The 12,464-nt window shown below is 39.3% G+C and overlaps 1 protein-coding gene across 11 annotated transcripts in view; it reads right to left on the reverse strand.

Annotated features, from left to right (window-relative positions):
• Positions 1–12,076, reverse strand: part of LOC122552637 (septin-11) — a 118,375-nt gene extending 106,299 nt beyond the window's left edge. For 6 of the 11 annotated variants that reach the window (XM_043695423.1, XM_043695438.1, XM_043695459.1 and 3 more), the window contains exon 1: positions 11,880–12,076. In XM_043695423.1, the coding sequence (XP_043551358.1) occupies positions 11,880–11,906 (27 nt within the window). In that variant the 5' untranslated portion in view covers positions 11,907–12,076. The remainder of the gene's footprint in view (positions 1–11,879) is intronic. The other 5 variants (XM_043695517.1, XM_043695488.1, XM_043695508.1 and 2 more) reach the window with 2 other exon arrangements.
• Positions 12,077–12,464: the final 388 nt, after the last annotated feature.

Raw genomic sequence — 12,464 nt, forward strand, 5'->3', positions numbered from 1 at the left:
TAGTAGAAAGGATTGCGAGGATGATTCAGGATAAGAGTGAAAGTAATAGGGTGGTTGTTATGGGGTCTTTAACTTTCCTGATATTGATTGGGAACGCTATAGCTCTAGTTCGTTAGATGGGTTGGTGTTTGTCCAATGTGTGCAGGAGGGTTTCCTGACACAATATGTAGACAGGCCAACTAGAGGTGAGGCCATACTGGATTTGGTTCTGGGTAACGAACCAGGCCAGGTGTTAGAATTGGAGGTAGGTGAGCACTTTGGGGACAGTGACCACAATTCGGTGACTTTTACTCTAGTGATGGAGAGGGATAAGTGTGCACTGCAGGGCAAGAGTTATAGCTGGGGGCAGGGAAATTATGATGCGGTGAGGCACGACCTAGGATGCGTGGCTTGGAAAAGTAGCCTTCAAGGCATGGGCACAATTGATAAGTGGAGCTTGTTCAAGGAGCAACTATTGAGTGTCCTTGATAAGTATGTACCTGTCAGGCGGGGAGGAAAGGGTCGTGTGAGGGAGCCGTGGTTTAATAAGGAATTGGAATCCCTTGTTAAATGGAAGAGTGCGGCCTATGTAAAAATGAGGCGTGAAGATTCAATTGGGGTGATTGAGAGTTATAAGGTAGCCAGGAAGGATCTGAAGAGAGAGCTAAGAGCAGCAAGGAGGGGACATGAAAAGTCCTTAGTTGGTAGGATTAAGGAAAACCCTAAGGCTTTCTATAGGTATGTCAGGAATAAAAGAATGACTAGGGTAGGAATAGGTCCAGTCAAGAGTAGTAGTGGGAAGTTGCGTGTGGAGGCTGAAGAGATTGGGGAGACACTGAATAAATACTTTTCATCAGTATTCACTCAGGAACAGGATATTGTTGCCAATGCGAATATTGAGTCACAATTAATTAGAATGGATGGCTTTGAGGTATGTAGGGAAGAGGTGTTGGAAATTCTGGAAAGGGTGAAAATCGATAAGTCCCCTGGGCCTGATGGCATTTATCCTAGGATTCTCTGGGAAGCAAGGGAGGAGATTGCAGAGCCATTGGCCTTGATTTTTATGTCCTCGTTGTCTACAGGAATAGTGCCAGTAGACTGGAGGATAGCAAATGTGGTTCGCTTGTTCAAGAAGGTGAGTAGGGATAACCATAGTAACTATAGGCCGGTGAGTCTCACTTCTGTTGTGAGCAAAGTCTTGGAGAGAATTGTAAGGGATAGGATTTATGAACATCTGGATAGGAATAATGTGATCAAAGATAGTCAGCATGGTTGTGTGAAGGGCAGGTCATGCCTCACAAACCTTATTGAATTCTTTGAGAAGGTGACTAAGGAGGTAGATGAGGGTAAAGTGGTAGATGTGGTGTATATGGATTTTAGTAAGGCGTTTGATAAGGTTCCCCATGGTAGGCTACTGCAAAAAATACGGAGGTATGGCATGGAGGGTGAGTTGGAGGTTTGGATTAGAAATTGGCTGGATGGAAGAAGACAGAGGGTAGTAGTTGATGGCAAAGGTTAATCTTGGAGTGCTAGCCAGCAACACCCATGTTCCATGAGTGAATCAATCTAAAAACGTTCTAGTTATTCAAAACTTGAGGTAATTTTCCTTCACTACCAGATCTGCATGTTTCATTTAACTGTTCCAGTCTCATAAGCTGCGATGCTTTTTTTCCCACGAGCACTCACGCTACCAAGATTTTCTCAGTCTTCCATTAAAAGTTTTTGCAGATTTACAATGAAATATCTCTCGTCTGGATGTTTTCATAAACAACAACCTTTACATTGAGGAAACCTATTCCCTTAACCGTCTTCAACAATCTCTGTTTCTAGGAGAATGTATTAAGACTATAAGAAATAGAGCCAGGAGCATACCTTCCAGCCACTCGAGCCTGCTGGTCCAACATTCCTTGATACGTGGCTGATCCAACAGTCCTCATTCCACTTCCTTGCCCCTTTCCCTGTAGCGCTTGATTCTCCAACTGATCAAGAATCTATCTCAGTTTAAACATACACAAGAACTCTGTCTCTACAGCACTCTGTGGCAAGGAGTGGGCATAGCTTTAAATTAAGGGGTGGTAGGTATAGGACAGATGTTAGGGGTAGATTCTTTACTCAGCGAGTCGTGAGTTCATGGAATGCCCTGCCAGTAGCAGTGATGGACTCTCCCTCTTTATGGGCATTTAAACGGGCATTGGATAGGCATATGGAGGATAGTGGGCTATTGTAGGTTAGGTGGGCTTGGATCGGCGCAACATCGAGGGCCAAAGGGCCTGTACTGCACTGTATTTTTCTATGTTCTATGTTCTATGTTCTCTGTTCTTAATTTTAAAGTGCAAAGGCTTCCCCACAACAGATGTTTCAATGACAATTTTATAATTTCCTGATGTCTTTCATTTGCCATTTTCCAAAAGGGACAATTCCTGAATTAAAGAGCATTAAAAGTTTATGACTTAAAGCAGCTGGAATTTTCTCAAACACTTCCTTTAAAACAGGAGAGTGGAAACCATGAGGTCATGATGATTTCTCAATTTGTATTACCTTGAGTTTTTAAAATACTGTTTCCATATTTCCATTAACTTCAGTGAGGTCTGGCCTTTGATTCATTATTCCGTATAATGTCAAGTATTTTATTCTATTACTCTAAGGTAAAGAATGACAAAAATTACTTCTGCTAGATCCTTGGTTTAATTTATATTGTACCCTTATCTGCTTTCAAAGGCCTAAATTATCCTTGACTAAAACTTTCTGTATTCATCTTTTCACGATGTTGACTAGGAACTGTGGAGGAAGAAGGAATTTAGGGATGATTTCAAGCTAATTAACATTCACAAAAACAATCAAATACAGGAATGGCAGTGGCTTTCATCTCAAGGGATGGGAATTCAAAATTGGAGTGGAGTTATATAACAAAGGTATAAGGGACTTGCACATTCATCAAAATTATAGAGCCTTAAAGAAATAGGTTATGAGACTAGTTTGCATATTGTGAGCATCACCAGCATTTATTGCCCATCCCTAATTACCCAGAGAATTGTTAAGAATCAACAACATTGCTGGGGGTCTGGAGTCAGTTGTAGGTCAGACCAAATAAGGACAGCAGTTTCCTTCCTTAAAGGGCATTAGTGAACCAGAAGGGTTTTACTTCATAATCGATAATTGTCATCATTATACTCTTAATTCCAGATTTTTAGTGAATTCAAATTCCACCATCTGCCATGGCAGAATTCAGACCCAGATCCCCAGAACATTATCTGGGTCTCTGGATTAATAGTTTAGAGATATTACCATTAAACCATCGCTTTCCCTAATCAGAATGATGAAAAATTGAGGGAATGCTGCACTGTTAGATGAGAGGAAACATTGTACCGTTTGTCCACTTAGTCACATTGCGCATACTGGAAAAGTAACTTATTGGTTTTAAAGCTTGGGCCATTGCAACTCTGAAATTGAAATCGGGTACCATTTCAATGCAAATTATTTCTTTGAGTCTACTGAACATGAAACAAATTCTGGAAAAATGTTGCTAAAATAAAGACAGCACAGTTGGTACAAAACAAACTTCCATGTTCTAATGGAATATAGGCAAAAGGCCACAAAACACATTAATACAGAAGAGACACAAAGAACTAATTTAATTTTGTTACTTCTCTACAGAGTCTGGCTCAGCAAATTTCCCTGGTGAGCAGCTGTGCCAAACATGCCAGGCCTAACCCAGCTTCAATCCTGAGTTGATGAAGAGTTAACCAAACTCATCCAAGGAAGCAGGATATTTTTGAATCAACCACATCCAAGATGGTATTACATACCTCTGGAGCAGGCAGGACTTGAACATGGGTCTCCTGGCTCAGAGGTAGGGACACTACCAGCATACCACAAATGCCCTATATCCAAGAAAGCAACAAACACATTACAACTGGTCGCAGTTGCCATCAGTTAAACAACAGCAACTCAACCAAAGCCTTTTGGGGCTTGTGGCACAGTAGCAGCGTCACTACTTATGAACCAGGAGGCTCAGGTTCAAGTCCCACTCACTCCAGAGGTGTGCAAGAACTGCTCTGGACAGGTTGATTAGAAAATAGCTATAACATTAGGGCTAAGCTACAGATCAGCTGTATTAGACTGTTTTTGCTTCATATATCACTTGATGACCCTTACTAATGAAATTATATCAACCAAGCCTCCTATTAAGATTCTTGTGGTACAGTGGTAGTGACCCAATGTTTGAGCCAGTCAATTTGAATTTAAATCCCAAATGCTTCAGAGATGTGTCATAACACATCTACCTTGGGATTAAAAGTCTCTACATTCAGGAAAAAGGTCAACCAAACTCCATACTTAAAGTGGGTAAATCAGACAGGGCTCCTGTTCTGATCATTAATAGCTGTTTTGAGCAAACTGTTCTTCTGATCAATAGTAATCCTTCAGCAACATTACTTTTCAGAAAATAAAAGCTGGACATAAATCTTATTGCTGTTTTAAAGTCTTGTTTCCTTCAAAGAATAGTCAACTAATGTGAAACACTGAGATGTCCGGAGGACATGAAAGGCACTATACAAAGGCAAATATTTTCTTCTCTTCCATGGGGCAGGCTGATAACGAGAGAGAACTGGACAATAAAGTCCAAGTAAAGTTGCATTAAGAAACTAATTTTCAGTTACTTCATTCTTTCTAGTGAGCAGGCACAGTAAGATCTATCTGACTGCCATCATCCTAATACGTATGCTTGGGTTAAACAGAAATATTACTGACCGAATATCACCACGAAAGATCAGACCTACTGTTCTCAGATCAGGACAAGCTCCCTTACACCAAAAAGAAAGCAGTGACTATTTGTATGTAAAAGGGTTATTTATAAGAGGAAGTAAAAAAAACATAAATGCTCACCTAAGTGAGGCAAAACAATACAGAAGGAAGGAATCATACTGGTTTTATGATGATTCAGACAGCAGTATGCACAGCAATCATCCTTGATAACAAATACGTACTGTACAGCATTCAGCCTGTGGTACTGAAGTAATGAATAGACAATACATTGGATAAATTCCCATGCTTTAAATAAATTGATAACAGCATGAAATGTCAGGAGGGACACCAAACATTCAAACTGCAGCATAATATCAGAAAGATGAGGTGAAAGTATCTTTGCAGACATGTTTCTCTTGTAAGAATGTTATCTTGGTTTTGAATTCAGCTTGTATCTTTGAGCCAAAATACTTACAATGCAAACAGATATGAAAAAAACAAATTTATTAAATTTGTATAGAATTTCAAGTTCACCATTACGAACACACCAAACATCTTGCGCAAGACTCTTATCTCCACTCGCCAGCCAACAAAAAAAGTATTACAATTAGAAAAGGCTGTGCTTGATCATTTTCTTTTGACACTTTCAGTTAGCAAGAGGTTAACAAACTCTTAGGAATTATTGCTATCAAACTAGAATTAGAGTTAAAGCCACAACTTTAGTAGCCATGGAAGATGATAAATTAACTGGCAGGTTGCCTCTAACTCTGAAGATCCCTGTCAGGAAGTGGTTCTCACCAAATCACCAGTCAAGTCAAGAAAAAGCTAGATCCAGGAGCTAAAAACCATACAGCCACACCCAGTGCTCAGTCAGCCCAAAATGCTCACTCAAGCCATTTTAATGCTACTCCCCTCTACAATTGTTGAAACATGTTTGAAAGTGGTAAGAAAGATGTGATAACTAATTTGTTTAAAAAATAATCTTCAACTAGAAGTAATTCTGCAAAACAACTGAGTTTTCTTTCCATTCATTCAACAGGAAGGATCTGGTGATAAAGGATAACTGCCCGCGTATTTGCATTTACACTGAATTAACAGACGTGACTTTAAAACTATTGCAGATGTGCAAAAAGTACACGTGCCATTTATCAGTCACACTTGTGACTTCAGGAAAATGTGTAAAAAGTGCCAAAGTAAGAGAATAGCTGGAAGTACACAGATGGTCTTCACACAGAAAACGAAGCATCAATTCACTGACAAGACCAAAAGTCGGAGATGTGACTAAACTGCTGTCAGCAACTGTTTATATTTTCTTCTCTGGTACCAAGCAGAGAAGAATCACCAAACAAATTGTCCTCTCAAGGAAAGTGCTTGTGCCTCCAGTAGCATTTGTATTACTTTGTTTACTTCCACAGGGTCAACCACTCTCTCACTAAGAAAGACAAATTTCCACAAATGTGGTCAAAATTATTTGCAATTATTGTTTTGTATCGTCACGATCAAACTTGCAATGACAAAGATTTATAAAGTGTAAACAAAGAACATCCTATGGTGTTAGGAATTTGCTATGAAAGATTTAAAAGGGAAAAACAACTAACAACAGTGACTAAGCTAAAGCCCCACGTTGAGATGTGAGAGAAACACATGGTGGCATGTAGAAACTCACATCCGGATGTAGGTTTCAGGCCACAGCCAAGATCAAGAAGGTGACCAGACTTTGAATCTAGAAAGTTAAAAATCACACAACACCAGGTTATAGTCCAACAGGTTTATTTGGAAGCGCTAGCTTTCAGAGTGCTGCTTCTTCATCAGGTGATTGCCCGAAAGCTAGTGCTTCCAAATAAACCTGTTGGACTATAACCCGGTGTTGTGCAATTTTTAACTTGGTACACCCCAGTCCAACATCGGTGCCTCCAAATTTTGAATCCAGGTGGACACTTCAGGTTACAGTACAACGATGGATAGGGACAAGTGGAGACTTCTTTTTTTTTCTAATAAGCATTCTCATTCCTCTCCCGGTCATTTTTGTTCACCAATAGCATAGCTCGTGCTGTTACCCTCCCTTTTCTATAGTACTTCTTCCTTCTGATCCAATTACTTGACCTCTACCCCTCTGTTTCTCTATATCAGTCTATCCTTGTGTTTCTGACACTACAAACATGGAAATGAACAAAGAGGATAGCAGGATGATTAGGAACAAGCACGTTCTTCTGTTAATACTCATTTCTTTGGACCAATATTTGTTAAACAATTGAAGCTAAAGCCAAGGATAACAGCACAAAGTTTTGGACTGGGGACATGTAGTGCTGCATGAATCATTAGGCTACTTATGCAATGGCTCAAGGGATTTACTGTATATAATAGATGCAAAACTAAAGCAGCAGCTATTTACTACAATTTTATTTTGATAATGTGTAATTTACCAGTCACAAAATTAAACAATTTGAAATATTTTTGCCCAACTAAAAAGCTGCTTTAGAACCAGATTATCTCCTAATGATATGATCTTAACTTAGTTAATTGGTTGAATAAAAATTGCTTTCTAGCAGTGGACAGAGTTTCCAGGATATAATGGGACAGAAATGTGTACTTTGATTGGTTGAAGGCACTCCACATCACTGATAATATTCTCTTAAAATAAATCCTGCCAATGAATCAACTATTTCCTGTGTACATCACATATGAAAAATCTAACATCTGTGCATGCTTCCTCTCAACTCTTTGGGTAATTTCCCATGCCAATATTGTGTACTGCTAATTCTCTGTGTTGTAATTATATCCTTTCATCAGTAGAAGCGTTTCAGTACCATCATTGGAAGGCAAATGTAATCGCAGATGACATATCTATAGGAGTAGTTCCATCACAAATTGTTACTTTCCATTATCAATTGGAGTGACATGCAATCTGTCATAATAAATGCTCTGCACCAAAAAATGCCAAGTCACATGAGCAGAACATCTCTAATTGTGCATAAGTTTATGGAATAGCTGCTCTTTGTACTCCAACCAACCAGTATTTTTGTGCCAATTTATTCCAGCAGCACATCGACCACTCCACATTCACTCAACTGTGCATGATTTTGATAAGATGTTGCCACCATATCCCCCAAACTATCCTCCACAATTAATGTGAGTGCCAAGCATCCAAATCTGGGTTACTGGTTGATGCTACCATGAAGGTCCACTTTTTCAATCTCTCCCTTCACCTGAGGGGAAATGACCCTCAGGTTAAACCATTACCAGTCGTCTCTCTCTCTAATGAGATAGCAGCCTTATGATCATTAGGATTATGACATATTTTCTTTTTACTTTATTGTCATCCAAGCACACAGCCAATACTTTCAGGAGAGAAAATTAAATTGTTCTAAGTTTTCTCTATAATACTGGAAGTAGCCGCAAGTCAATAAGTTGAAAAATAGAAACTTGGAATCTATTCATTTCTGTGAATCACACAGTAACAGTTAAAGCAATTTATATTTAGTTTCTGAAGTGAAAACCTCCATTTCTCAGTAACTCCATGATTATGAATGGCAAAATATTTGACTCATGATTACAATATGTGCTTTGTTCAAATTACTGGGAAATGATCTGTAATTCAGTTATCTATTCTGTTCCATGGATGTTGCTGTCAGCTATTATTATGTTCTTCCTTTACCAAAATCTGCCTTTGACAGAACAGTGTAACTAGTTTTTAACCGTTACATGTTAACTGTTTTTGTAACAAAAAGTTAACCATCATCATTAAAAACAAATTTAAATGCGTTTATATGGGATCCTCAAATTGACAATGATGCTACCGATGTAAGAAGTGAGTATATTTATAATTTACTCAACTGCACACAAGATACTTTAGAATGTCCTAAAACATGACAAAATACAAGAACATTAACTCTGTATTTCCTGTACAAAATGTTTATTCTAGAGGAATATCCTACAATAGCATTGTTCAAAAGCAGAACTCCTTACAAAATTTCTATCATATTTAATAGCCCTACAAAAACAGAAGTACTACTAATATTGTCATGACAAAGTATTTTCTAAAATTATTAGACACAAATGTAATATACAGAACAAATTGTCAGAGCCATTCACACAGCATAGACTTTTATACCTTCTCATTTCCATCTGCTACAAACATTCCAATCTTGTATCATTACTCTCTTAAACTCACCATGCCATTACTAGTCATAGGCACAACTGCTAAATCGCCCTGAAAAGTAATCATTCTTGAAAGCACAACACTTGGATCACTGTCTGGCCAGAACTAGACCATTCTTCACGGCATAACTATCTCCATTCCCTGTTATAGTTCTGACTCCTTTTAAATTTGTTGTTTTGAAAAACCCCAATCTTAATTTTTCTACTCTTTTTAAAGTATTGCTGAGAATATTCACATCTTGTCAAAGCTATGAGAAGTGAGTGCTGATTGATTGAGGCATTGGCATGGAGAACGGTCCACTTTGATGATGACTGACAGTTAACTGTCAACCTTCATTAAAATTTAAACTAAGCAGACTGACTGTGATTAGTCAATGTCTTAACCAGAGAAATAAACCAGAAAATGGGTGTCATCGGTTTTGTTGAGAAGAAACAGAGACAACATACACAATTACAGCATTTAAAAAGGCATCTGGATAGGGACATGAATAGGAAGGGCTTGGAGGGATATAGGCCATGTGCTGGCATATGGGACTAGATTAGGTTAGGATATCTGGTCGGCATGGACGAGTTGAACTGAAGGATCTGTTTCCATGCTGTACACCTCTATGACCATGACTCTATGTCCTTCCTGTCTGCAAAGGACAGCACTCGATTTTAATATTTATAGCTTTTACTATGCACAAATGCATCTCATTCAGTGCAAAAGCAGCCACTGCAATACCTCAAGTGGCTCTTCCAAAGTATACTACAACCTTTAGGAATTCCAGGACTTCATCCTTGTCTGGGTCTCACTATCATTTATACACTGTTTCCTTAGGGGAGCACTGCTGGTACATTCTGGTGTTTGCCACCTCTATCAGTACACAGCATTGGGTAGGAGCTGTTTTAGGTAATTCATTGCCACAATCCACCTTTGTCTTGGGCCTAACTGGTGATTAATTGTGCAGGATACACAATAAAGTATGCATCGAACATAACTAGACATATGTGGTTGTGGTGCTAGATAGCTGCAAGACACAGATTTCAGCTCTGGCTTGGATATAAAGCTAGGATTATGCATTGATCTTAGATTTTTTAAAAAGTTTATTGCATAATAGCAGTAAGGACAACTACATCTGGCCAGGCGTAATTACTAGAAACTTAGGAAGCAAGTGCAGAATCATCTGCTCCCTCCAAAAACTACAGTAGAACTCCTTGTCCCCACCCATAGTGTCTGACATCAGTAGAATGAGTGGAGTCGATGTAAAATGAACATTAACCCCTTCAGAACCATTAGTTTATGCAATCATTTTCACATTTTTCCTTCATAATAATACATTTATGCCAATGAGTACTATGGATCAATGTCAATCTCACAGTTTCAAAGACCAATGCCAAATTTGCTGACCATCTGGCAAATATCCCACTCTAGATAAATTAATTTCCTTCAGCTCAAACTTCACATATCCTTTTGGATTTGTGCCTGTACCAATATATTGCTATCCCTTGCCCAAGATCATTCTGATCAATACATAATCTAGTTTTATATCCAACCCAGAGCTGAAATCTGTATCTTGCAACAGATCCAGCACCACAACCACATAACTTCCAGTTAACGTCTGTACACTACTTATTTGGTACTACTGGTAGAACCCTAGTTCACTTAGCTCCTTGAGGTAAACGTTCTGAACAACATTTTTATCTGCCTTCCATCAGCTTAAAAAAAGCAGAGACTCTTAAATGAATCCGCCCAGGTGTCCCAAGTTCTGTTCCCAGCAAATAAACTTTCAAGATTCTTTGGCTTGTTTTCAAATCTGTCCACAGCTACATTCCATTCCAACTTAGCGATTTTAAACTCCACATCAGGTCATCCATTTGTCTTTGCTCAAGCTATTTAATACTGCTTGTTCTGTACTCTATTCGTTTCAGCAACTACAGTATACTGTCATCCCCACCTACAATTATTTTTCCTTGCTATAGTTCTTTCTTTTTACTGCTATTCTAAGCTATCTTTTTCACACTGCAGGCTTTTTTTTTTAAATTAACCTGAAGGCTGTAATTCAATTAAGTTTTTCTGGGTATGTTCACTCATAATCGGACTTGTATTTGACTGATCCCACGATCAGAAACTCTGGTTTTATGGTTTCAACCATTAGTAATTAATAGCAAACGTCACATATTATCCAACTTTTAACGGGATGTCAAAAAAGCCCCACCCCTTGGCCTCTACCTCCTCAAACCAAACATGTTAACAATCGTGATCTGCCACATGGCAAACGGGAAGAAAATTTAAGCAGTTCAGGGGAAGATACAAAGAACCCTCTCCGTATGCAACTTTACATTTGGGTGGAATAAAATGACTGGGATGAATAAATTTGTAAGATTATACAACGAAAATTTGGGCACGGGATCTTTACACCAGCCTTTAGTCTGAATCACTAATCCTTTCAGACAAACTGCACTTTTACAATTATGAAAAGTGGGGGCAAAAGAAGAAAATATCGTGTTCGGTTGATGAGCCAGTGCGGGAGTACAGCTCTTGAACACAGGCCCCTATTTGCCCACAACCTTCGGTCTGTGTGTGTTTGGAGGGGAAGCTCATTGAGCACTGAGCTGACTGAAGGCAGCAAGAGGGAGGCATCCTATTCCAACCCATCCGGTCTAACGGTGGCCTGTACAAATTAAAAACACATTCCCCTCTTCTCCATTCAGCCCTCACGGCTCTTTCACCCTTCAAACACAGCATCATCAAATAATCCAGCATCCAGAACGACGCCATTTACACTTATTAATGGAAAAGGTGGAGTGAGCATGCCTTAATTATACTCGCCTACCTCATCAATAAATGCAAATACTCTGCTGCCTGAAACAACGAATTAAACTGCCATACATATTCTTAACCCCTCACAACGGTACAGTTTGGCGGTATTTAATTGACAGAAATAGAACAAACCCTTCCGCAGCTCCGGGTTAAAAAGCCAAGCAAGATTAGACTTTAAAGACAAGGGTGCACTCACGGGCTTCCTCCCGAGGGCAGCAGCCATCGTGGTTCGCTATTACTAAGGCTCTGTGCAAAGCCTCTGTTCCTCTGAGTTGCTTCCCTTTCCACACGAGTTGCAGCCTCTCCAATCGCTCAATATGGCATCCTGCACAGAAAGAGAGAGAAACTGCTCTCATACACACATTCAGGCAAAGTCCGGGGGAGGGGGTGTGCAGCACAATCCACAAACCCAACCTGCAACATCGTATCCGGTTCGTACAACAAGATATCCCTGGCCAACAACTGAACACATGGTGATTTGATAAACCCCACAGAACACAGAGGTATGAAACGCGTAGGATCCCGCTATTATAACATGAAAAGAATTCGCACCCCTCCTGATTACAGTGACTTACTGTGGCCCGGGAGAAGGAGGCGATAAACAAATACATTACTTTGCAAGGGTATTCTTGGAAGTTGGTTGCAAGTAGATACTTCTTCAGGTTAAACAAAACAAAAACGTTTCTAGCGGCAGGACATTCCTCAGAATTGTACCACTTAGATTTACTCCATAATTTGGAAGTACACACTCATTTGCAATGACGAGTAGATGTCTGAACTT

This window comes from Chiloscyllium plagiosum, chromosome 1, assembly GCF_004010195.1.
Source record: "Chiloscyllium plagiosum isolate BGI_BamShark_2017 chromosome 1, ASM401019v2, whole genome shotgun sequence".
In the NCBI taxonomy this organism is placed as follows: domain Eukaryota; kingdom Metazoa; phylum Chordata; class Chondrichthyes; order Orectolobiformes; family Hemiscylliidae; genus Chiloscyllium; species Chiloscyllium plagiosum.